A 24403-nucleotide genomic window follows, 5' to 3' on the forward strand; every position below is an offset into this window, starting at 1 on the left:
ACCAGTCCCAAACCTGTTTTTTTTACACCTCTAAGCTCGGGTATAAGCCAATAGCCGGAATCAAAGTTGTTTGAATTGGTATAGCTTTTGGGCCCCTATTTTTGTTTGTTGGTTTGTTCTAACTTGATTGGGCCTAAACCGGCTTCAAGTTTCAACCCATTAAATTTTATTCCTAGAGCTTTAGAAGTTTATGATTTAGCTGGGCCTGGGTAAAAAATATGATCCATTATATTTATAGGGATGCAAAAAACGGTTAACTGGTTATCAACTGAACCAGTTTTTTTGTCAACATAGTCAAAACCTGTTTGGCAAAAAAAACAGATTCGTTTTATAACTGGTTTTCGTGTCTTAAAAACCTTAACCTATCAAACCGGTTAAGCTATAGCCGAAACCGGTTAACCGATAAAAAACCGCCATTTTAATAAAAAAAATTATTAACAATCTAAAATAACCGGTTTTGATTAACCGGTTTGATGTTCAATGCTCAAAATCGATTAGGAAACGTCGGTTAGAATGGGGGCTGGGACCGGTTTTTGTGCTAGCGTTTAATAACCGAAACCGGTTTCGGTTAACAGTCGGTTCCGGTTTGAGAAACCGGCTTTTTTGTGCACCACTACATCCACAGCTAATCCTTCAAGTTACAAACCACAATCTAACTTGAATAACGTTACTGTTATTTGGAATCTTCCAAGTCATCAAACTAGTAATATACATTGAAGGATACATTTGATTGTATAATGCAATAAAAAAATTTGAAGTCTTTATCTTTCGGAGTATTTTTCTTCTTCTTCTTCTACCAGTCCACGTTCAAATTTTCTTTAATTATTTCATAGCTCTCCCACAAATATCGGGCCGGCTTTTGTAAAAAATAAACGTTTTTTTTCTTGTTTACAAAAAACCCAGGAAGACTTTAGAGTAAGTTACATGTAAATGTTTGATATTTGGGGAAATTTACTTGTGACAATAAGTTGGACACATGCAATGAGTCAGCCACATCATTGTAATGAGTTAGATGCACAAAAGCGTAATCAAAACTCATTTAAAGATCAGAGCTTGAAAGTCGAGCACATTGTTATAAGCGACTTTGATGGCTAGAGAGAACAGGATACATGATTAATATTGTGTACTTAAAAATATAATTTTTTCATTACAATTATCAAATTATGTTTTGTGATACTAGTCTTTTACATTCAGTTGGTACTCCACCTAGGTGGCTAGCTTAGATTGATCGAGTAACCATATGTCACGGGCCACATGCTACCTTACCAAAACCCACAAAGCAAACCAACTAACCAAAGTGTGACTAGCAATTAATCAACTCACAAGACAACCACCATTCTTAGCTGGTCAACCCTTCACATGTTCACCACAAAGTACAACATTCACACCTAAATAGTTCTGGTCAGGTCCTAATTTGAAGAAGCAGTCCCAACCGATCAAGCCCGTTTATCCTAATGTCACGACCCGCCTAAACAAATCACTTCGTGACACTACGCTTGCTACTTTTAAACCAAACATAAATAATAAATCACATACTGCAAATATTTTGTGAAGAAAAACCCCTAAATGGTTAATTCATCGAAATCATTCGATTCGCCATTTCTTATAAATCAATGAATACAAGTAAATAATAAAACCGAAGTAGTAACTCGAAGAAATGCTGACCCTGACCCTTAAACCTAACTATTCGCTGACAACCAGAAAACCAAACCTAAAACTACTACCCAGCCTGCATCTTCTTTCTCATTTCCATTATCTTCCTATGCGAATTCGAATGCAACTTCACCGAGAAACTCGGACTGTTAGCCGGCCTATACTCCGCCACCAGCCTCCCCGACTTATACCTCACCCCACATGCGTTACATAAAGTCTTCGGCCCCATAGGCCCCGCCCGCCACTGCGGTGTCTTCTCCGCCAAACAATGCTGGCACCTCCTCCCGAGTCCAGCCGCACCCGTTGCTTGTGGCTTAGATAACAAACTCAAACTCGAACTCGTTACCTCCATTACCTGATTCCACCACCAGCATTGCCTTCCTCTGCGCCTGCGGTTAGACCGCTTACGCACGGGGTAATTTAACGGCACCTGAAGGCTTCCACAGCAGCTAGTGATGCTATGGCTATGGCTGTTGCTGTTTCCACTGCTGCTGCTGTTGTTGTCGATAACGGAAAGGGTAACGGTCTGGTTCGGGTTGGAAAAGATGTCGTCGAGTGCGGGGAAGGCGTCTTTGTTCGATAACCATTCGAGTTCTTCTTCTGCTAATTCCTAAACCACATTATTTCAATCCTTAACCATTTCCCCCAAAATAAAACCATATAGATAATAAATAACAAACAAGTGCATAACATAACAAGAAATAGCATAATAATATTAATATTACTTTAATAAAAGAATTAACTTACAGGAAAAGAAGGGTTGTAATTATCATCATCAAGGGTGGTTTTAGGGTTGGTGAAGGAAGAAGGGGGTTTGGTTTCATCGTCTAAGGAGAAGTTAAGGAGGTCATCATCGTCAACAATCAGACAAGAATCAAGGTCGGAGGAGGCCATAAGGTGGGTTGGTTTAATGTTTTGGGGGTGTTTTAAATTATCAACAACATAACATTATTATTGTGTTGTGAGTGACACGGATGAATGGCAAGGAAAGGATGTCTCATTTCTGGACATTACTACTCATTGGTTTCACTTTCACCCCTTTCAATATTCACTTCCTGACACTCATGTTCAAACCCTACTCACTTGCACTCTAAACTAAACAAACACATGTACACTTACACTATATCTGGAGTTTAGTAGGATGTTCAAATTCGGATTTCTAAAATCGGGACTACAAATGATAAATTTGGGTTTACCTTGTATCATTTTTAATTATGCAGCGAATGCTTGTCATGTAAATGGGAAGGCATAAGCAAATTAATATGCATAGGTAGGTAATTATACAATGTAGTTTAAACCTATATGATATCTTTAACATTAGTTCTTTACATAGGTTTATTGTATTTATGTGTACAGCTTTTATTGTGTGTGTTTGTTTTGCAAATGTGCTTGATGTAATTTGGTGTGTGTATTGCTTTACTTATTACATGTACACAAATAAACGACTTACGTACGTTTTGATACCCCTTGTCTAAAGCACGGTGAATGCTACTTAATACATTTATAAAAATGTAAGCATTATTTCAATAGTTTTAGATTATATACAATTTCCATTTTATAATATGTTATCGAAAATATTGAGCTTATGTTAGTCAACACAAAAGAACAATTTAAAAAGAGTATATATATGAAGCAAACTTATCGGTACTAATATTGTCTATTATAGTGACTTGAACTGTAAATTAAATTTGATACGGTATAGTTTCGGACGATAGAAGTAATTTTTTTAAAATTCAATAATAAATTAAAAAAAAGTGTTTGAAACATATATTTATGATTAGGTGTGTTTGGTGCTATCTAAATAAGTTACTATTTGTAACAAAAGTGAACAATTAGAATTACCTAGTTAGAGTGATGCTACTCAAAAAGTGAAAGGGTGGAAATTGTTAAGAGGATATATTAATAAGGGTGGTTATCGTATAATAGTTAAGATAGAAGTGTTGGGCCGCCTATTACGCTCTAACTCCAAACCGTGATGCAACTCGCTTGTCAGTCAGCCAACGGGATGTTGACACGTTGGAATTATTCTTTTCTAAGGTCGTATATATTTGACCCCCGGTGCATGCGCTAATTTTCACCTTTAACTCATTCTAACTTCTAACCTCACTTTTCAATCAAAATACTAATGGTTTGGACTTCTATCGGGTTCTCAATATTATCTGTAGTTACAACTACAGAAGAACTCAGTACAGATACTGGTACCGGTATCTAAAATATCTATACCGGAATATTCACTTATTCAGTAATGGATACCGGTATCGTATTGATCTAGATACATCAAACACTTGGTATTAAATTGGTATTGACAATGTCTACTTTCGGTATAGGTACACGGTACCATTTTCTCATCCCTAATTATTCCGATTATTCTATACGTGATCTTAAACTTGCACACTATAATATATTAATATACATTTAACATATATGTGATTGAATTTAGATAGCCGTACGGTAACAAATTAAAGAATCGTATAACAAGTTTCGTTACAATTAAAGAATCGTCTAGTGTCCTACTCGTCTAAAAACATGAAACCTTTATAATGAATCGTATAACAAGTTTCGTTACAATTTTGAAATGTTGAGAAATGTGTAGAGTGACTTGATATGAAGCAATCCTTAAAAGAAAGAAAAATGAATCACTAAAAAGTTGACAGATTGTTTAACATTTTTCACATATCATACGGGTTATATAAGGCTATCAGACGTAAGACATATATGATATATGAAACAGGTTATCCATACCTTTAAAACAATAAATGAAGTTTTATACATGTTATATGAATTGTTTAGGGTAGCTTGCCAAAGTTATGCTTATATAAGAGCATTTTCAACCCATTTCATATATTTTCCATATAATTTAGCTAAAAAACATCATTCTATAAATTTATCTATCATTTTTCAAAAATCTTCCACATTCTATTCTCTATTCATATTCATAAATTTTTTTTTTATTATTTTGTATCTCTTTTGTCTTGTTATATAGTATATGGTGGTTGGACAATAGTTGATATATTAGAGCATTCTCAGCCTATTCCTTATATTTGTGTGAGAGGGTTTTGTAAGTTATATGGTATGGTTATGAGTGGATGAGAGAGAAAATGTTATATAAGAAAGTTAAATTTGGGGTTACACTGTTCATACAATATAATATTTTCTAAAAGTGGCTGTGAGTGAAAGAGGGAGAAAAGATAATGATAAAGATATAAAAAGTATTATTTAATTAAACAAAAAAGAGAAAATACAATGATTTTTAGGGGGTGTTTGACCTAGCTTCTATTTTTAAGCTTATACTTATATATAAAATTAGCATATAGCATTTTTTTATTATTTGATAAGCTCTTTTTAAGTGTTTGGATTAGTTTATATTCTATAAGTTAATTATGTGTCTTAATAAGTTGTTAAATCCCACATTCTTTAATTTGTTAAAGTAATAATTACTAATCCACCACCATTTGAGAACAAATAAGTAATTTACACCCTTAAACAAATAAGCATCTAACAAATAAGCTAAAAAACCATCTTCAATTAAGGTTCTTCAAATGGGCTTATATAAGCTAATAAGCATAAGCTTAAAAAGCTAAGCCAAATACCAAGTTAAGCTTATTTTGTAAAAAAAAGCTAAAAAAGCTATAAGCTTGGTTAAAAAAGCTAGGTCAAACACCCCCTTAGTGTAATTATATGATATATATGGATATATGGTAGGGAATAGGCTGTGAATGCTTTTATATGGTATGGATCAAAAGTGAGACCCTATATTTAGGGTTTTACTTTAGTTGCCATATAACTCATCCATATAATATCGAATGGATTGTAGAGATGTTTTTGATGGTTTTCTCAAAATTTATCCTAAATTTTGTGAGTTTGATTACTTTAGAGAATGGGTTAGAAATGCTCTAACAATGCTAAAAATGATGGATGTAGCTAGGGGTGTTCACGGTCCGATTTTCGCGATTTTTGGGTCAAACCGCGAACCAAACCTTTAGTAACGGTTTTTAGTTTTCACAAACCATAACCAAACCGTAGAACTTTTAAACCAAACCGTTACTAACGGTTTGGTTTCACGGTTTGGGCCTTTTGGATTTTTACACAAATTGTTCAACAAAGGTATGCTATATTTATAGTAAAGTTGTCAATAATTTTCAAATATCAAACATGTTTAACCACAATACGTTCACGGCCTAAGTTTAAACACAAGTTGTTCGAAACACACATCAAAATAACTATGTGACCAAACTTCAATATGCCAAAATACATCAAAAAGTTAACGGTTTGGCTTAGCACATTTTCTAATTCATTGCAAGTATGCAGTTAATATATATTATACACATTACTAGTTCTAAAATAACAAATATATTCATATGTAATCTTAGATATATTAAGAAATTAAATATAATTAACTTATACAGTACGGTCCGGTTTTATACGGTTGGTTTTCGGTATAAACCGTAAACCAAACCATTCGCTACGGTTTGAAATTTTTGAAACCGACCATCCAAAACTTAAGAAAATAAACCAACCATGAAACCGAACCGATGATCGATTTGGACGGTTTCACAATTTCGAACCGAACTATGAACACCCCTAGATGTAGCAATGGTGTACTTAGAGGTGCACAAATCGGGTTCACCTTGAAAACCCGAACCGGTTCGGAACCGGTTTTTTTCACACCGGGTAGAAAATGAAACCGGTTCCAGTCAAGAACCGGTTCGGTTCCGGACCCGAACCGATGCCCAGAAATGCAAACTTTTAGGAACCGGGTAGGGTTGGAACCGGACCGGTTATTACGTAAAAACCGGTTCCACCGGTTTTTTTTGAAATTCAAACAATATAGCCGTTAGAAACCGATTCCAACGGCTATATAGCCGTTTTTGACCGTTGGAACCGGTTTTATTACTATATTTAGCCATTTTTCATTCTATAAATACCAATGTATGAGTGTGTACTTGTTAAATCACTTCCAAAACTATAAAACACACTCCAAAACACAATTAAGCTTAAACCGACAACAAATGGCAACTAATGACGACGTTGTTATGGTGATCGAAACAACAAGATGCCCTGATGTTTGGGTTCCGGCGGGCATCAAAAACCGGTTCCAACGGCTATATTACCGTTGGAACCGGTTACAACGGCTCTATTCTCTCTCAAAAACCGGTTCTAACGGCTATATTACCGTTGGAACCGGTTCCAACGGCTATTTTGTGTCTCAAAAACCGGTTCCAACGGCTATATTACCGTTGGAACCGGTTCCAACGGCTAATTTGACCCAATGTTTGACTAATAAAAAAAACCCGCCGGAACCGGTTTTTTCGGGTAGGAACCGAACCGGTTACAATTAAGAACCGGGTAGGAACCGGGTTGGAACCGATGGGGACATACAAATAGGAGAACCGGGTACGATTTTCGGGTACAAAAATACCCAAACCGGGTATTGGGCCAACCGGGTAGGAACTGGAACCGGTTCCGGTTCGGTTCCACCAGTTAGGTTCCGAAACCGGTTTTTTTGTGCACCTCTAGGTGTACTATGTCAGAAATTACCTGCCTAATTTTACACAACATGCATAACAACTGACGGTGGATCTATAGGAGCATCGTTTAATTTTTTTTACTTAGTTTTGTATATTGTTTTTAATGACATCTAATGTATTTAGTATTTAACTAGTGTGTTACCGGCGCAAGGGCAATAGTAAAACTCAAGCGTTGTCGCTCACAAGTGTTGAGGTGGTAAGTTGAAGCGAATTCGGTTGGTTCAGGTTACGTGCGTTATTGTACAAGAAACAAAACCAAAATAAATTTGAGATGGACCAATAGGGTGACATCAACCGGTTAAATCGGGCGTTGGTAAAACCCGATTGTTGTTGATACTGTGCATTGAGACAACGAGTCTACGCAAATCGGTTGTCTTATGTCACATTTGTGACGGTATCAGAACTAAAACAAAAATATTAGCATTCTGTCGATTTTCATTACGTCTGTTACGGTATTATAACCAAAACAAAACGCGTTGAGTCCACTCGAATTCGATCGGCTTTCATCATGTTCGTTACGGTATCAGAACTAAAACAAAATATGCATTCGGTTGGTTTTCGTTACGTTTGTTATGGACATAATCTAAAACAAGCCAAAAATGACCAACAATGTGCCGCAAAGTTGCCCAATCGGAACTTTGTGGCACTAAACTTCTTGTTTGTATTATAAAATAATAGTTTTATTATGTTAACATTCATTTATCATACTCAATAAATTTAACATTCATTTATGCTTGATATTAATTAATATTTAAAAGAATAAAATTATCGATACATCAAACTTGCTCGATTTATTTATTGGCTCTAACAACTACTAGCTTGGTTTTGTGACAAAAGTGTATGCCATACAACCATTAAGTTGTGAGTTCTAGTCGCATTTGAGACGCATGATAGTTTTTTAGTTTAGCCAATTCTTTTTCCAGATTTTACCAATGTTTCAAGTGAGACTAGAACCCATAACCATTTAGTTATAACACACACATTTTACCACTAGACCAAGCTAGTGGCTACGAAATAAAATAATCACAAATGAAATTTGAACATATGACTTTTAATTCCATAAAAACTCTTTCCATTGTACCAAGAAGTCATTTTTATTTGTTGGCTCTAGTGCATGAGAACATAATTTTGCGATTTGTAACTTCCTATCTCTTCAGTTTAAAATATTGTAGCCAGGGTAAAAACATTGGTTTTGTTTGACAACAATATTTGGGTTCAAGTTTTCTTAAAATTGAGGTCTAACTACAATCCTATATTGCTTCAAAGAACAGAAACAGAAAAGGAGACCAAATCATCTTTGATTGATGCAGATACCCACCCATATACAAAAAATTTCAACTGTAAATCTATAAAACCGACACCCGACTCAAAAGGGCAAAACCACGTCATTCAACGATGCACTGACTGGAACTAAACGTCTCATTCGACAGTAACTCAACCATACGCTGCTCCAGTCTTTTAGCCCCCGCTCCCGGTTTCAAAACATCAGCATCACCCCAAATGTTACAAGCTTCATCACCAGACCCACCTAAACACCACCCACCTGGAACCGGTTGACCTTGACCACGGTTCAGTAGTTTTTGGTCAATTTGGTCAAGAACCGGATCATTGCGAATAAACATAGAACCGAAAGCTGAACCACTGTTGACTAGATCGTCAAAATCATCTGAACTGAGCGGTCTAGGTTCGCGTTTGGCGTCGTACGCTGAATATAGTAAATTGTGGTTTACAACAGTTTTGTTTAGTTGAGGAGAATTACATAAAACGGTCGGGAAGTATATAGATTGGGATGAAAGACTGTTGGATAAGTACATGAGTAGGGTTCTAGGTAAGTTTTCTGTTCCTAAAATGCAATATTCCACAAACTTGCGGGTTAATATAGATGTCGGTGCACCTGCAGGAACATAAAATAAAACATTTGTTACGTGTTAGATGAATTTTATGATTTTCACACAAAACACAATATAAATAATGTCATCTACTTCCTAATTGAGATACGGTTTTGAAGTGAATTGAGAAAATAATAAACAAATTACACGTAACTTCCATGCCTCGGTAATTCAGGTGGTTATGAGGTTGAATCCTAGTGACAGAGTTTTATATAAACTGTGCTTTTAAAAGTTGAATAATAATGTTAAAACAGATAAAAGAGTTTGATTTTAATATTTATCGTGTATATTTGGGAGAAAAAAACTACAATTTATGCAAATGTTTATTTTATAGCTAAAGCAAATTCACAAAACTAATTTAGAATAAAAAGATTCTACCTTTATATCAAATGTTTGATGTAAAGTTCAAATAATGCGTTCAGCATGTCCTTTTTAACAAGATTTGACCAAATTTAAGCTGTTTATTAAAATTAATGAGGTTCAGATTTAGGTTTGTAGTAGGATTAAAAATTATACCAATCGAAATCCAACCGATTATCTGAATATCTTGATAACTCAGATTTTTTTGCCTGATTTGGTATAAACGAAACTGGATACAAACTTGAGTGATTTATAAGTAGATCCAATAGTTTGGTTGCCTTGATAAAAAAATGCTGTTTACGGATTGACCTGTTTACACGTTACCCCTTTCTAAAATGACCAAACAGCCCCTGAACTAATATAAAACCTCCACTTTTTCCTCTTTTACGATAACATTCAGTTGTTATAAAATATATTCTTTTAGAAAATTCTAAAGTAAAATTAATTAAATAGCACTCTAAATGCTTTTATTACGCGTTGCCTGTGTAAATTTTCTGTTCATATTTTTAAAAACAGGTTTACAGCATCAATTGTACTACCACAAAGATTATAAAAATCACATTGTAAAGTGTCTACTACCACACATTAGGTTTTCAGTAAATCATAACATTAGGCAAGTTGTACATGTTGCAAAGGTATATTAGTATACAGACTATAATAATAAACTGGAAGAACTGAAAACTTACCTGTGAACAACCGGTAGGCATCTGGTAATGGCCGTTTTTGGGTGCCATAAAAGATCTCACTCGGCTCATCAAGAAAAAGGCCTGGGTCAACAACCACAGGTCTCAAAATCCTTGATCTGTTAAAAATGAAAACACATGTTATCATGCACCTCAATAATAGCTACCAAATTACCCGTTATAGTAAGTAAGAATAACATCGACATACTCTTTCCATCCAATGTAGCTTGTATGATTGACAAAGTTGAGATCTTTAGGCAGGTACGATAGAATGTGAAGAAGATCTTCAAACAAACAAAAAAACCAAATGTAAATGCAAGTTCAGTACTTTATGAAGCAAATAAGAAAATGAAATAAAAAATCCCATTTAACAAAAATAATGATAAATAAATGCCCATGTGAAAGAACTCAAAAACCAACAAATACCACAAATACACCAACAACTTGACCAAACACACAAAAAACTCAAAATCAATGCAAGGATAATAACTTCAGAAAAAAAAAATACACATCAAGAAGCCTTTAATCCAAACTAACTGATAGATTTGAACACATTATGGGTGATTGGGTTCTAAGAACACAAAATTAAACAAATTCTAGATCATAAATGGCAAACAAGAAATCTTAAAACAAGCACGAACTATAGTCAAATAAACCCTAGAACAACAAAATTGTGCAATTGCGAAAAGGGTATAGTTAGGTTCACAAGATTAAATAAATTCCCATTTAACAAAAAAATAACTACAGATAAATGCCTTTGTGAAAGAGAACTTAAAAACCAACAAATACCACAAAATTGCTACACTAAAATGTGACTAAACACCTAAAAGGTTCAAAATCAAAATCAATTCAAGAACACAAAATTAATCCAAACCAACTGCTAAAATTGTTCACATTATCAGTGTTTTGGCTCTAAAAGCAGAAAAACTTAAACCAATTCAAGATCATAATTAGCAAAAAAAAGAAATCCTGAAACAAGCAAAAAAATACTCAAATAAACCCTAGAACAACAAAATTGGGCAATTGTGAAAAGGGTAAAGTTAGGTTCAATTTTTTTTTTTAAAAAAAAAATCCCATTTAACAAAAAAATAACTATAGATAAATGCCTTTGTGAAAGAACTTAAAAACCAACAAATACCAGAAATTGCTACACTAGAATGTGACTAAACACCTAAAAGATTCAAAAATCAAAATCATTTGAAGAAGACAAGAACACAAATTAATCCAAGCTAACTGCTACAATATGATAGGGCTCTAAGAACACTAATTTATACCAATTCTAGTTCATAATTAGCAAAAAAAAAAAAAAAAAGAATCTTGAAAGAAGCCCAAAATATACTCAAATAAACCCTAGAACAACAAAAATGGGGGCAATTAACAAAAGGGTAAATATATAAAATTAGGTATACAAAATGAATTAATTAATACCATCTTGAGTAACAAGTGGATAATCATCAGGTGAGAGATTAACAAACCAATCCCAATCAGGGTTAAGCTTCAATAAAACAGCAGCACCATGTAAAGTAGCCGAAACCGAAGACGACCCATTCGGCGTAACAAGATCAGCTTTCCCAATCACATTGACATTCTGTGCAGCCCAAATCACAGGCACCGATTGCACCTGTAAAGCTAAAAAGTCTCGTTCTTTCTGACTGGCAGAGCGGTCAAGATGCAGCAGGTACTGGTTTCTTGGATGGTAGATGGATAATAGGAGTCGGATGATCCGGTTGGAGGAATTGGAGGATCCGGAAATGAGGTATGCGATGGTGGGTGGGGTGGTTTTGTTGGTGGTGGTGAAGAGGAGCTGGTGGTTGTGGTATTGGGCGGTGTGGGAAGAGGTATGGGTCGGAGAATGATGGTGGTGGTGAGTGGAGAGAGGATGAGAGGAATAAGAGGAGGAATAAGAGGGTGGTGAGGGTTAAGATTGTGAAGAGAGTGGTGGTGGATGATGGGGTTGAGTTTTGCATGGTAAAGGTTGAATCTTGATGGTGGTGGTGGTGGTAATTAGGTGGTGGATGGTGGTCGGAGAGATGGTGTAAAGTGATGCTGTGAATTGTCCGTCAACATTCTCTGGTGGGTGTTTGGTTACTAGTTTGATGACATCGATGGCTTTCTTGTGTGGGTGTGGAATTTGATTAAGAAAGGAGAAGCTTGCCTAAATTAGCAAAACAACAACAACAATAATAATAATAATAATAATAATAATAATAATAAAATAGGTTACTTTGTTTTTCAAGCATATTAAGGCCATTACGTGTGACCTATATTTTTTTTAAAGGGAGAGAGACACCAACGGCAACCTTAAATCGGGTACTCATACTTCATAGTTAACATTGTCGTTGTCACCTTAAATGGTTTTTTAAGGTATCAAAAATAGTGGACTACTAAGTTAGTAGGAGAAAGATGGCATGTGGGTGTGTGTGTGGAGAGAGAGAGAGAGTTGGGGTAGTTGAGTAGAGCGTTGCATATTATTGAATGGCTTTAAGGTAACATATGAGGTAAATGACATAACATCATGAAATTAGTGAAAAAGAAGTAACTTGAGTAACCACTCCTCTTGCCCTAACATAAAATTGGTTCTTGTAGCAACATAATTAACCTAGATAGATATGGCAAATTGCCACAACCTGAGCGGTGGAAACCAAAACAATCATAACTGCGACGACATAAACTGCATCATCTGCGACACCGATTATCGTTGATCAAGTCATGCAAAAACATAATTAATCTAGATAGACATGACAAGTAGGATATCGTATCCACAATAGTATGATCAATATTGCACTATTTGTCTAATTATTTATACTAACTTGACAAAATAAACTAAACAACCAAACGCTGAGAATTGATTGACTGGCTGATTAAAAATAAAAAGCATAAACTAAAAAGAACTTGATTCGTTAATATATAATAAGAAGGTGATCAGAGAGTTGTTTGGTAGCCTCTTAACAGTCATTAAAATGTTATCTCTTAATAGTTAACAACCTCTTAAAACATATCATTCAATTCATGAAAACATTGATATACAAATGGAGTATACAAGCAAATAACACATTTAGTTCACAAAACCACACACATGAATGCACATTGCCACCTTTCTTTAATACATCAAGTTCTCAATAAGAAAGATGAACAGTCAACCTCAGCAAGGACTCCACACCATCAGCAACAATCTGACCAGCCGGTATCAACGACCGAACCTCAGCGAACCCACACGCATGCAAAAACTTCCCAGTCCCACCGGTCACAGACAACCGAGACATTGCACTTCCAATATGATAAACACCAAAGAAGTTAATACTATCTCCATACTCACCACCTTCCATCATGGCTGTAAATGACATCATCTGTCTACTACCATCCGCTGAGCTGGCAACATAAACTCCTTGTGCTCTCCCTAACATCTGTGAACCAGACTTAGCATCCATGGTCAAGACATCATCGATCACGGTTATGGTACCAAATCCTAGCCCGAGCCCGTCTGGTCCCAAGCTGGCTGCTATCTGGTTTTGAACATTGTTTTGGTTTACATTTCCCGCGAATTGGGTGCCAACTAAGCCGGTTCCAAGTGGGATTCCATTGGCGTTTACGGTTGGGATTGCACCGTTAGCGTTTGGGATGGCGATCCCGCCTTGTGGGGCACGGAAACCTATGCGTCTCGCGAAGGGGACTTGACCGCTATATATGTTTCCTAATAGACCGGTTACTGGTCTAGCTGTTGGGTTGCTGCCACCTAGAATATCGTGCATGTGTAGCTCGAAAACATGGTCTTCACCCGCTGTTGTTGGCGGGTCTAAGGCGATTATTTTCAAGATTTGGGTGTGCATGATGAGAATCGCGATGATCAACGGTAAAGATTGCTTTGACATTTTGGATATTGTATGAAATTAGTTAGTGAAAGATTGAAGCTTGTTGTTTTGGATAGTTATGAGGTATGGTAATGGTGCTTAAATATACAAAATATAAAGATGGAGTTGGTTTAATATTTTAATTTAGTTGTATTAATCTTTGACTTGTATTAATTAATATGCAAATCCATCTAAACCATTAGTTCATTATATTGTAGTGGTTCTAACAAAACCATGAATATATATTATATGGAAAAGTTTAATCATTTGTAACTAACCAGACATAAAAGATTATGATTTTATGGTTCTAGTAAATAACAAAATAATGAAACTCAACTTATTTAACAACAATATAGCCAATAGTGATAAACTAACTAGAATCTATCATTATCAATCTGAATCCTGCAGGTGTTCTTGTTGCATAGGTTCTTCATGATTCATGATCTTGGGTTGTCTCACAATCAGCGATATCAGTTTCCATACTGCATATAATATTCAACCATTTATGAAGGTTAACATCAACATATTTTGGTAATGCACATTTGTTCATAAATCATAAGTGTATGTATACTTACAATATAACGTGGCTGCGAACCACTCGTTAACAATTTTCACCCACGTACTTGCCCACCCGACATCGATGCTCCATCTATTATTTTGAAAACTTAAACATGGTAAATAATTGTTAAATATTAATTTGGCAGGGCATCTGGATCTTACTTTCTGGTTGAACTATCAAGATTCCAGCTGATGAAAAGCATAGCAAAATACATAGCACCTAACGAGAATACCAGGTGAAAAAATCCGTAACTGTAAGGGATGTCATCCTCCGTTTGATCTTCTTGTTTCTTGAGCTAAACTTAAAAAGAATTCAATCACAAACTGTGAAGAAAAACAAATTTGTTATGTTAAATATATATAAAGAAAGAACCTGAAATGTTTCTGAATCAATCCCAGTTGAAAATGTTGCGATAACAATCGCTGAAACACCGATCAAGAAGCCCTGGAAGTACAAGAATTTAATAATAATAATGTAAATCTTCAACTTAGATTGATTATCTAATGTTTTTGTTCCAAAAGAGAGGGTCTAAGGTTAATTACTAGCACGGTTATCCAATCGACATGCCTTTTCTCGTGCTTTTGAGGGCTGCATATTTCATTGGCGGGCTCACTGTAAAATTATATAAATATATTGTTAAAGAGGTTCTGTATTGTATATATTTATTTGTATTTGTGTTCTAATTACTTTGTACTCTTCAAGTACTCTAAACTTTATGCAGATGATAACAAACCTTCTTAAAGCAGACCAACATAAGAAAACAACATAAGATGCCATGATCCCTGATGACAAAAGTCCTTTGTTCACCTGTTTCAAGTCTTGTGGCGGTTAGGGGTTATTTGCTATTTTTCTTTTTCTTTTATTTTTAATGATTAATGTTAAGAAAGTTTAATGGAGGACATGCATACTTTTGAATGCAAGGATATAGCCATCATGACAAGAAGCAAAACCGCAGTCCATGTGATAAAAAATATGTTGAGAGTGCATGTAAGTTTGGAGGCGTACAACGTATACATCGCGAGGATCCCGCATAAAGAGGCCATATAAAACAGAGTGGACATGAATAATCCAAAACACGAGCTGCATGACATAAAAAGCGTGATGACTGTTGAACATTTGTTAAGTTTGACGATGGTATTGATAAGATAAAAAATAAAAAAAAATGAACCTTTGTTTCTTTCGGTCATCAGGCATCCAATAAGCATTCCACCACGCTATGAACTCGATTACACTTATGAGTTGAAGAATGAGAAATATCCTGTTCATAGATTATGGTAAGAACTGATTTTGATGAAAAAGATTATAACCCGCTTAAAAAAATGATTTTTAGAGGATTACCCTGCACCAACTCGAGCAAATTCACCTACAATAAACTCGAAACTATTAGATCAAGTTGGCTTTAATAGCGTCTAGTAATTTGACCAACTTACCGTATAAATGAACATAATCGGAGGGGATTAAGAATGAAAAAACTAGTGTGATCACTAATATAGCAAACTTTGTTGTCCACCATCCAGAATGCCATGTACTACGAATTTCGAATAACTTTGTTGTTCCACATGTGGTTATAAACAATATAAAGAAGAATATCTAGAAATGTAACTTAAGGACACCACATTGCATAAATCAAAGATTCAACCCGAATTCTGTAAAAAACATTAGGGCCAACATCAAGAAAATGCAATATCCTACTGATTCACTTTTATGCACATATTTTAATTTAACCACTAAATGTAACATATTACTATATCCAATATTAATATGCAAGTGTATCTATTTAACGCAACATACATACTCTTTTTACCGTTTAATTCAACATATTATAATAGTCTAGTAAAAATAGTAAGTTTGTTGCATTACATTAGATTTAAAAAAAGATACGAAGCATCCCAAACTCATACGAAGAACTCCCACTGTTTGGAAACATTCATGACCCTCGGGTCCACAAGCTTCAAGAACTGCAAAATTACCAAAAAAAAAAAAAAAAAAGTTGAAGACATGTAACCGAAATCTAACCATTAAATGTGGCGATGAATTTGGTTTGAGCAACTTACTGTTGAAGTGAAGGCAGACCCTTAGGCCATAGTCGCGCAGAAACCAAGCTACAAGATTTACCAATGAGAAGATAATGCCATACGTAAAGCGGGCTTTTAATGATTTCTTCTTCCTTACTAAGCACTCCATGCTCCTATGTTGCATAATTTGCCATTGAATAAGCTCATCATTGGTTAGTTTGATGTCTACTAACACATCATCTTCAATCATTTCTCCATGCTCAACCATCCTAAAGCAAGTTTTACGGTTAAAAATCAAACTCATGTTCAAGAAAATTAAATTTATAGGTTTTATCTTTATAATGCCGATGCACATGAATGGTGATCATGCTTAATGAACAAAAAATGGTTAAAGTAAGAGTAAGGAGTATTAGAAGGTTCACAAACCTTTAAAGTGTCTTGAACTTGTGGCAGTATGATTTCTTTGAAACTTAGCAGTGTCTCTTAAGGAGTTAAGGGGAGTGATGAGTGAGGTTCCTTGGATCTCATTAACTTTCCCTTAATTAATTAATAATTAAATAAACAAGTAGAAGGTAGCAAGAATACAATTTGTCAGGTTAGAGTAATAATTGGGTTATAAAGTCAGCTCAACAACTAAGTCGGTAAGGTTAGAAGATACTGTTAATTAGCAGACACTCCATTTGTTATCTATTTTCTTGGTTTGGATTGATTTTTGCTTTAAACATGTTACATTTATAAAAGAAAATAAACCCATGTTATGGAAATGAAAATAAACAAAACCCATCAAGGAAACAGAAAATAAAAGAAGTTGTGTTCTTTATTTTTTTTTTACCATAGCAGGAAAGGTGTGACTCAAGATTATGTGAACATGAAAAAGAGATTTTGTAAAGTTTTACTCAAATATTTATAACAACTGTCAAAGATGTATGATGGTGTGAAAAATGTTAGCCACAAGATACTAAAAAAATGGGGAAAATGAGAAAAGTGTACATGTGAAGATGAAGAATGTTGCTTTGAGTGCCATAAGTGAAAAACCAAATAGAAGATGACAAAGGTGGTAGGTCCTAACAGGTTGACCCAATGCTAATTAAGCGTTAAGGACCGTTGTTAGGAGCGGTACGGTGCTCAAGAAATTAAATTAATTAAAGTTAAACTATTCACTAACTAATAATAATCAAATGCAGGCCACATGCTGATTTGATTAATTAACATCATAAATAATCTCATTGCTTAATGAAAGCTTTTTGGTGAAACTGAATGTGATTGTTACTTGCCTCCTTTTGTGAATGTGTTGTGCTGTTTTTTGTTTGTTGATAAATGGGATGAATCATGCTAATATTGTTAGGTGCTGCATGATTGAGTTTAGGTTTGTTTGTCCTTTTGAGTAACTACAATACTTCACCATAAGACTCATTTTTAATTTCTATTAACCAAAAATACGAAATAGATGAATCGAAATGGTTTTTTTGATGAGTAAAAAGAGTTGCGAGTTCAGTTGGATCATATGTAACAAGATTTAATGGCATCTTTCAGTTAGTTCATCTGTTGAAATAAATCTTGTAAATATATATAAAAAGATTGTCACACTTTCTGACCAATTCCTTCTGTTTCAAGTTTCAACCTGTTTGAAGTATCAAAGGGGTGGTTGAAAGTGTGTCGGTCACTTCTACAATCACCCCTTAAAAACTTAAAGCATAACCACATATCACACGTTACATTATTTTATTTATTCAAGAAATCAATCAAATATGCCACACTTCTTACTTTTAAACAAGAGTATTAACTGTTAACTGAATCTAATTTCAGAAATTTTCGAATTTAATTGGATCGGATCGAATTATTCAAACTTTGAAACTGAATCTGAAGTGAATATAGATTCGGAAAAACCTATGTTGATCAAGGCGTAACTTTGTAAATATAAAAAAAGATGACAAAGAGAAGCCCATATTTTTAAAATTATATATCTACAAGGGCAAATCAAATGCATGAAGCCGCCCATATTTTTAAAATTATATATCTACAAGGGCAAATCAAATGCATGAAGCCGCCGCATACATGAGAGTTATTGGCAACGAGTTTAATATAAGACTTTGTATTTGTGCAAGAGATTGTTTCCATGGCTTGAGCCTATGACCTTTAGATCACGTTGCAGCAAGCTTACTGTTACTCTAGACCCCTCGATTTTAAGCCTACCTGATTGACCCACCTAAACGAATTTCACCCGACCGTACTGACCGATCTCTCTCTTCATGAGATTGAGCATTCAAATCACATAGCACTTAATGATGTAGAATTAGCGCACAATGGCCGTTCAATGAAGATTTTATTTAACCTTTAAGCAAATACTCCCTTAAATATCAAATTTTACTATTCTTGTTATGTTATATAGACGTGCACAAAATAACCGGTTCGGTTCCGAACCGGTGGAACCGACCCGGAACCGGTTCTAACCCATACCCGGAACCGGTTCCTGACCGGGTATAGGATTTCTCCTCGGAGCCGGTGAACCGACCCGGAACCGGTGGAAAAAACCCGGAGGAACCGGTCAAAAACCCGAAAAAAACCTGGAGGAACCGGTCAAAACCCGACCCGGAACTGGTCAAAACCCGGTCAAATACCCGACTATACCCGGAACCGGTTCCGGAACCGAACCGGGTTTGACTTTTGTTGACCATACCCGGAACCGGTTCCTACCCGGTTCCGGGTTTTTTAAATACCCGATTTGTGCACCTCTAATGTTATATATGTATTTTATGCACATGACACTCACACTAGAGATGAGATCGGTACCGGACCGATGCCGAAAATCCCAATCCCAAAAATCGTAAATTCTTGGTAACGGTACCGAGATTTTTGGTTTGGTACTGGTAGCCTGGTCTGGTATTTAAGGTAAAATTCGGGAAATACCGGTACCATAATGTACCGATACTCAAAACTTTGGTACCGATTACTGGGACCGAATTTGATCATTCATAAGTCACAAAAGAAAAAAAAACACTAAAGAATATAATTCACAGAGCTCAAAGTTGGTTGGTAACCAACACCAACCTTTTTTCTTACTAAAAAACATCCATCAAGAAAACATTGGGCTTATATCAAAATATGAATCTAATGATCAATAGCTGTTCATAAAACTTAACCTTAAATAAACATCCGCGTGTCAATCAACTCACTCATAAGCCAAATGCTAAGAAAAAGGAGCAAAGTCACATTAAAATCACACTAACCCAACCTTTGGTGTTTATTTTGTCAGTAGAATGTATGTCAATCGGTTGCAGTGTCACATGGTGGATCAAAAGCCCATTCCGCCCATGCCACCACCCATACCACCGCCCATTCCTGGAGCCGCTTCACTAGCCGGTTGGGGGATTTCAACCACAATAGCTTCCGTGGTGGTCATCAAAGACGACACACTACACACAACAAAAAAGCAGTTAAGTAAATCAGATATAATGTAACCAAACCCGCCCCGACCCAACCACAGTTAGTTTAACTAACCTTGCTGCATCAACTAACGCGGTTCTAATCACCTTCAGTGGGTCAATGATTCCATTTTTCACCATATCCACGTATTCACCTATACATCAAGAGAGTTAATTATTAACAGTACTTCAAAACAAAAAAAGAAATAAATTAAAAGAAAACAAATTATCAAACCTTTAGCTGCATCATATCCAAGATCCGGGTCATCTTGCTCCAAAAGCTTACCAACCACAACCGAACCCTCAACTCCAGCATTAGAAGCAATTGTATGAACTGGCATCTGCAAGTAATCAAGTAAAAACAGACAGCTTTATCATCTTATTTACCATATAACAAACTTAACAACCGTGTGAAAATGCAAAACTGTGGTAATTAGTTGCGAGTGTTCTAACCTTTAGTGCATTTTGAATAATTTGAACACCTATTTTCTGGTCAAAATTGGCAGTTTGCAATTTATCCAATTCCTTAGATGCATACAAAAGAGCAACACCACCACCTGCATTAAAATGAGATTGCTTTATCTGTATTTAATTATTTAATAATTAACAGAAGACAGCAAATGTTAACAAATTTACCTGGAACAATTCCTTCCTCAACAGCCGCCTTTGTTGCATTTAACGCATCTGTAACTCTGTCTTTCTTTTCGCCTACTTCAGTATCACTAGCTCCTCCAATCTGATAATTGTTTTTAAAAGATCATCATTAGAACATAAACTAAAATATATATTAATTCAAAAGAAAATGGCAATACCTTGAGAACAGCAACACCACCAGAAAGCTTGGCTAATCGTTCTTGAAACTTCTCTTTATCGTAATCAGAAGTGCTAGACTCAATTGCTGATCTTATCTGTTAAACAATATCATTAAGGTTTTATTTATAACAATTGGTTAAAAATATATATTTAACAAATTAATTTAATGAAAGTGCACCTGTTCACATCGTTCTTCGATAGACTTTTTATCACCAGCACCATCAAGCACAACTGTGTCATCCTTGGATACAGTGACCTGCAACATTAATCACACTAATTAGTTGCCAGTTTTAAAATAATCACCAAACTGGTATTAATGTTTCAATTGGCGTAACAAACCTTTTTACAAGAACCAAGCATTTCTAGCTCCAGATTTTCAAGATTCATACCAAGTTCTTCACTTATAAGCTGCAGGCATCACACGTGTGGTTATAGATGGCAATTTTGACCCGTTTACCTAAAAATTACAAAATTTTGACACATTTATACAACATCAAGACTCACCTGACCACCGGTAAGAGTGGCAAGATCTTGCAAGTTTGCCTTTCGGTTCTCACCAAAACCAGGTGCTTTTATAGCACAAACCTATAAAAAATGTCAGTTACATAAACTAAGAATGACAGTTATTAATGAATCTAAAGATAAATGTCTTGAAAGTTATGAAAACCTTAATTCCAGCACGAAGCTTGTTAAGAATTAAAGCAGCCAATGCATCATTTTCCACATCCTCAGCAACAATTAAGAGTGGTCTTTGTTTCTGTAAAAGCAACATAATAAAATAATAGATCAACAAACGCAACTGGTTAACAATTTGTTAATCACATAAAGCAGATTCGGGGATAATACTACCTTCAGTGCCAACTCTAACACTTTGATAACCGAATTGACGTTTGATATCTTCTTCTCGTATATTAGAACAATAGGGTCCTCTAGTTCCTGTGAATCATCAATGAATGTAAGTATTTAAATTTAAAAAAATAAATATAACACAATCTGTATACTAATATTCTAGCAAAGTAATAATCACATAAACTTACACATTTTTGATTTTTTTGGTTTGTGATGAAATATGGAGATATGTATCCTCTGTCCAACTTCATTCCCTCAACAACTTCTAGTTCATTATATAATGTCTTCCCATCCTACATCAGTCCATAATAAAATTTTTGAAAAAACATTAAGTAAATTATCTGATGTTAATTTACACAAATTAAATTAAATTCCTAATAATGAAGAATAAAGAGTAACAGCTTACTTGAATTGTGATGACACCCTCTTTCCCAACTTTCTCCATAGCTTTGGCTATTAATTCACCTATTTCACGTTCTCCGTTTGCAGAAATTGTACCCACCTGTTATATTATATTTAGTTACCCATCAAAAGACTCATTTCACACCAAATTTAATATACCAAATCACTAACCTGCGTGATTTCCTCAGATGTGCTTATCATGCGGGCCCTGCTCTTCAAGTTTGTTACAACTGCATCAACTGCCATGGAAACACCTCGTCTGAGGTCCATTGCATTCACACCAGCTGCAACTGATTTGCACCCTTCTGAAAATATAGCCCATGTAAGGACCGTTGCACAAGTGGTACCTGAAACACAAATCATCAAAACAATTGTCACAAGAGATTGTTACAGTTACTAAAATAACAATGCATATATACATCAGGAAGTGAAATATTACCATCACCAGCAACATCATTCGTAGCATTAGCAACTTGTTTCACAAGACTTGCGCCAACATTCTTGACTTTATCATTAAACTCAATGCTTTTTGCAACAGTGACACCGTCTTTCGTTACTTTCGGTGCTCCATAACTTTGTTCAATCACCACATTACGCCCCTATAACATTATTGCAAAATATAATTTTTATCATAATACAGTGACTGAATAGCATACTTCCTCTAATTTTTAAAACATTCAACCTCAAAATTTGATCAATCAGAGTCTCAGGCCTTGAACAGCAAGTCCAAATATTAAAATTAAAATCCGGGCGACAAACAGTACAGATTTACAGTAATCAACGTATAACGATCCACTAGAACTCCAATTAGGAGCGAGTGTGAGGTGTGCTGGCCCCAGCCACCGCTTAAGGCCCGATCTTGCAGGTGCCCAAAATTTTTTTAATTTCATTTGGGAACCACAAAAAAGTGAGGAATAATAAGTTTTACAAGTTAAAAAGTCATAAAAAACTCGCTTTTGTTTTTTTGTTTTTTTTTCCAAGCTTGAAGTATAAACACATGTAGAAACCGGACTAATGAAAACTCAATATTGTTTTTACTCATCAATATATATATACTTTTTTTATTAAAACGACTTCTAAGCGTGTTTATATGCAAAATCTCAAAAAAAAGGATTATGTAAAAATGAGTTTTTACATGCAAAAATTGATTTTTGACACATACAAGTTAAACCACAGGTTAGAAAAAGTCAAAAAAACAGAGATTTACAGTAATGAAAGTAAATCAAGTAGAAAATAAAATTGTGAGAATAAAGCAAGTACCTTTGGGCCCATAGTAACCCTAACAGCATCCGAAAGCTCTTCAACACCTCTAAGCATCAAAGCCCTAGCCTCCACTCCAAATCTTATGTCTTTAGCCGCATAGTTTCTGCTAGAACTCAACCTGCTTCCAATCTGAATACCCAGATGTGTAATTAATAATAATAATAATCATACAAATATATATATGTATAAAAACAGATCGATACATTACCTGTTGAGTTCTGCTTGCAATCCTGAAAAGAGAAAATTATAAGCTAATTAATTAGATGAAGAAAAAGAGAAATTATTAAGGATATTATGATAATAGTACCTGGATGATTTAGAAGCAAGATTTAAGGCGAAACGATACATGATTGTTCTTGATTTTAGAAAAGAAGAAGAAGAAGAAGAAGAAGAAGACTCCGGAAGGAAGAAGAGGCGAATAGGGTTTTAGAAAAGTGAGAAGAGATGAGTTGAGATACGAGGGTTTAAGTTGTTAACCCTTTCTACAAGTAATAATAATAATAATAATAATAATAATAATAATAATAATAATAATAATAATAATATATAATACAAAAATAAAAGTTAAAGATATGTTAGAAAAAAAGTTCTCTTTGAACCAACCCACATGAAACAAAAATATGCTCAACCGACTCCTCAAAATCTCCATGAAACGGACAAAACTTCGAAACAACCGGGATATTTCTTTTTTCCAAAGCATCGAACGTCGGCAGTCGAGCGAGTGCCGCCCACCAAGCCACAAAACTCACTTTTTTTGGAACCAACTGGTTCTAAACAAAAGCAACTTCCGGAGCCGTATAAGTATTCGTCGAGATCCATTCTTTAATGCTCTTAACTGAAAATTCTTCCAGATCACCAACCTTCCAAGCAATTTATCCTTCCTTGAATTAATTTTTACCTAAAGGCATAATTGAAGAAGTTCCCGCAACTCCTCCACTTCCTCACCTACGATTGGATCACGGGTCCAGTCCCACCGGCCACACACCCAACCATCCACCATAAACAATCTATCAGCAACAACACAATCCTTCCTTTTCTCAATCAAAAACAGTTTAGAAAATCGAAAGTACAATGGAATCGGGCCTAACCACCAATCCAACCAAAACTAGATCTTCTATC

The 24403-nt window shown here is 35.1% G+C and overlaps 3 protein-coding genes and 2 pseudogenes across 4 annotated transcripts; all 5 read right to left on the reverse strand.

Moving 5' to 3' along the window:
• Window positions 1-1684: 1684 nt before the first annotated feature.
• On the reverse strand, window positions 1685-2748 carry LOC143620200 (GATA transcription factor 1-like). The gene is made up of 2 exons (XM_077091937.1): window positions 2401-2748; window positions 1685-2263 (listed from the first exon to the last, which is right to left on the reverse strand). The coding sequence occupies exons 1-2, from the start codon at window positions 2545-2547 to the stop codon at window positions 1721-1723; spliced, it is 690 nt and encodes a 229-aa protein (XP_076948052.1). The 5' UTR covers window positions 2548-2748; the 3' UTR covers window positions 1685-1720.
• A 5756-nt stretch (window positions 2749-8504) lies between these two features.
• Window positions 8505-12247, reverse strand: LOC143620201 (beta-glucuronosyltransferase GlcAT14A-like; annotated as a pseudogene). The gene is made up of 4 exons (XR_013151304.1): window positions 11542-12247; window positions 10322-10397; window positions 10117-10232; window positions 8505-9075 (listed from the first exon to the last, which is right to left on the reverse strand). The product of XR_013151304.1 is annotated as a beta-glucuronosyltransferase GlcAT14A-like (transcript).
• Window positions 12248-13168: 921 nt separating this feature from the next.
• Window positions 13169-14176, reverse strand: LOC143620203 (dirigent protein 16 pseudogene; annotated as a pseudogene).
• A 151-nt stretch (window positions 14177-14327) lies between these two features.
• On the reverse strand, window positions 14328-17109 carry LOC143620202 (uncharacterized). The gene is made up of 13 exons (XM_077091938.1): window positions 16962-17109; window positions 16575-16804; window positions 16402-16478; window positions 15951-16110; window positions 15859-15883; window positions 15689-15778; window positions 15429-15600; window positions 15254-15327; window positions 15063-15132; window positions 14893-14964; window positions 14682-14815; window positions 14537-14610; window positions 14328-14443 (listed from the first exon to the last, which is right to left on the reverse strand). Exons 2-13 carry the CDS (start codon window positions 16801-16803, stop codon window positions 14352-14354), a joined length of 1269 nt encoding a protein of 422 aa, XP_076948053.1. The 5' UTR covers window position 16804; window positions 16962-17109; the 3' UTR covers window positions 14328-14351.
• Window positions 17110-19638: 2529 nt separating this feature from the next.
• LOC143620371 (chaperonin CPN60-2, mitochondrial-like) lies at window positions 19639-23740 on the reverse strand. Its single transcript, XM_077092079.1, has 18 exons — window positions 23592-23740; window positions 23493-23514; window positions 23282-23413; window positions 22461-22620; window positions 22193-22368; window positions 22026-22121; window positions 21808-21912; window positions 21620-21706; window positions 21438-21527; window positions 21275-21355; window positions 21110-21178; window positions 20949-21026; window positions 20770-20865; window positions 20594-20693; window positions 20411-20514; window positions 20193-20298; window positions 20034-20112; window positions 19639-19948 (listed from the first exon to the last, which is right to left on the reverse strand). The coding sequence occupies exons 1-18, from the start codon at window positions 23630-23632 to the stop codon at window positions 19828-19830; spliced, it is 1743 nt and encodes a 580-aa protein (XP_076948194.1). The 5' UTR covers window positions 23633-23740; the 3' UTR covers window positions 19639-19827.
• Between the last annotated feature and the right edge of the window lie 663 nt (window positions 23741-24403).

This window comes from Bidens hawaiensis, unplaced genomic scaffold (assembly GCF_021521415.1).
Source record: "Bidens hawaiensis isolate Kalapana, Puna unplaced genomic scaffold, B.hawaiensis_p1.1 tig00002553_1, whole genome shotgun sequence".
Lineage (NCBI taxonomy): Eukaryota > Viridiplantae > Streptophyta > Magnoliopsida > Asterales > Asteraceae > Bidens > Bidens hawaiensis.

Coding starts and splice junctions, on each gene's coding strand:
- LOC143620202 (XM_077091938.1), bottom strand. CDS start 16,803: ATGGTTGAGCATGGAGAAATGATTGAAGATGATGTGTTAGTAGACATC. Junction 15,133..15,253: donor TGTTGGTCTGCTTTAAGAAG/GTTTGTTATCAT, acceptor ATAATTTTACAG/TGAGCCCGCCAATGAAATAT. Junction 14,611..14,681: donor CTTGATAGTTCAACCAGAAA/GTAAGATCCAGA, acceptor TCAAAATAATAG/ATGGAGCATCGATGTCGGGT.
- LOC143620200 (XM_077091937.1), bottom strand. CDS start 2,547: ATGGCCTCCTCCGACCTTGATTCTTGTCTGATTGTTGACGATGATGAC. Junction 2,264..2,400: donor ATTACAACCCTTCTTTTCCT/GTAAGTTAATTC, acceptor AATGTGGTTTAG/GAATTAGCAGAAGAAGAACT.
- LOC143620371 (XM_077092079.1), bottom strand. CDS start 23,632: ATGTATCGTTTCGCCTTAAATCTTGCTTCTAAATCATCCAG. Junction 23,515..23,591: donor CTTGCTTCTAAATCATCCAG/GTACTATTATCA, acceptor TTCTCTTTTCAG/GATTGCAAGCAGAACTCAAC. Junction 23,414..23,492: donor TTGCAAGCAGAACTCAACAG/GTAATGTATCGA, acceptor CTGGGTATTCAG/ATTGGAAGCAGGTTGAGTTC.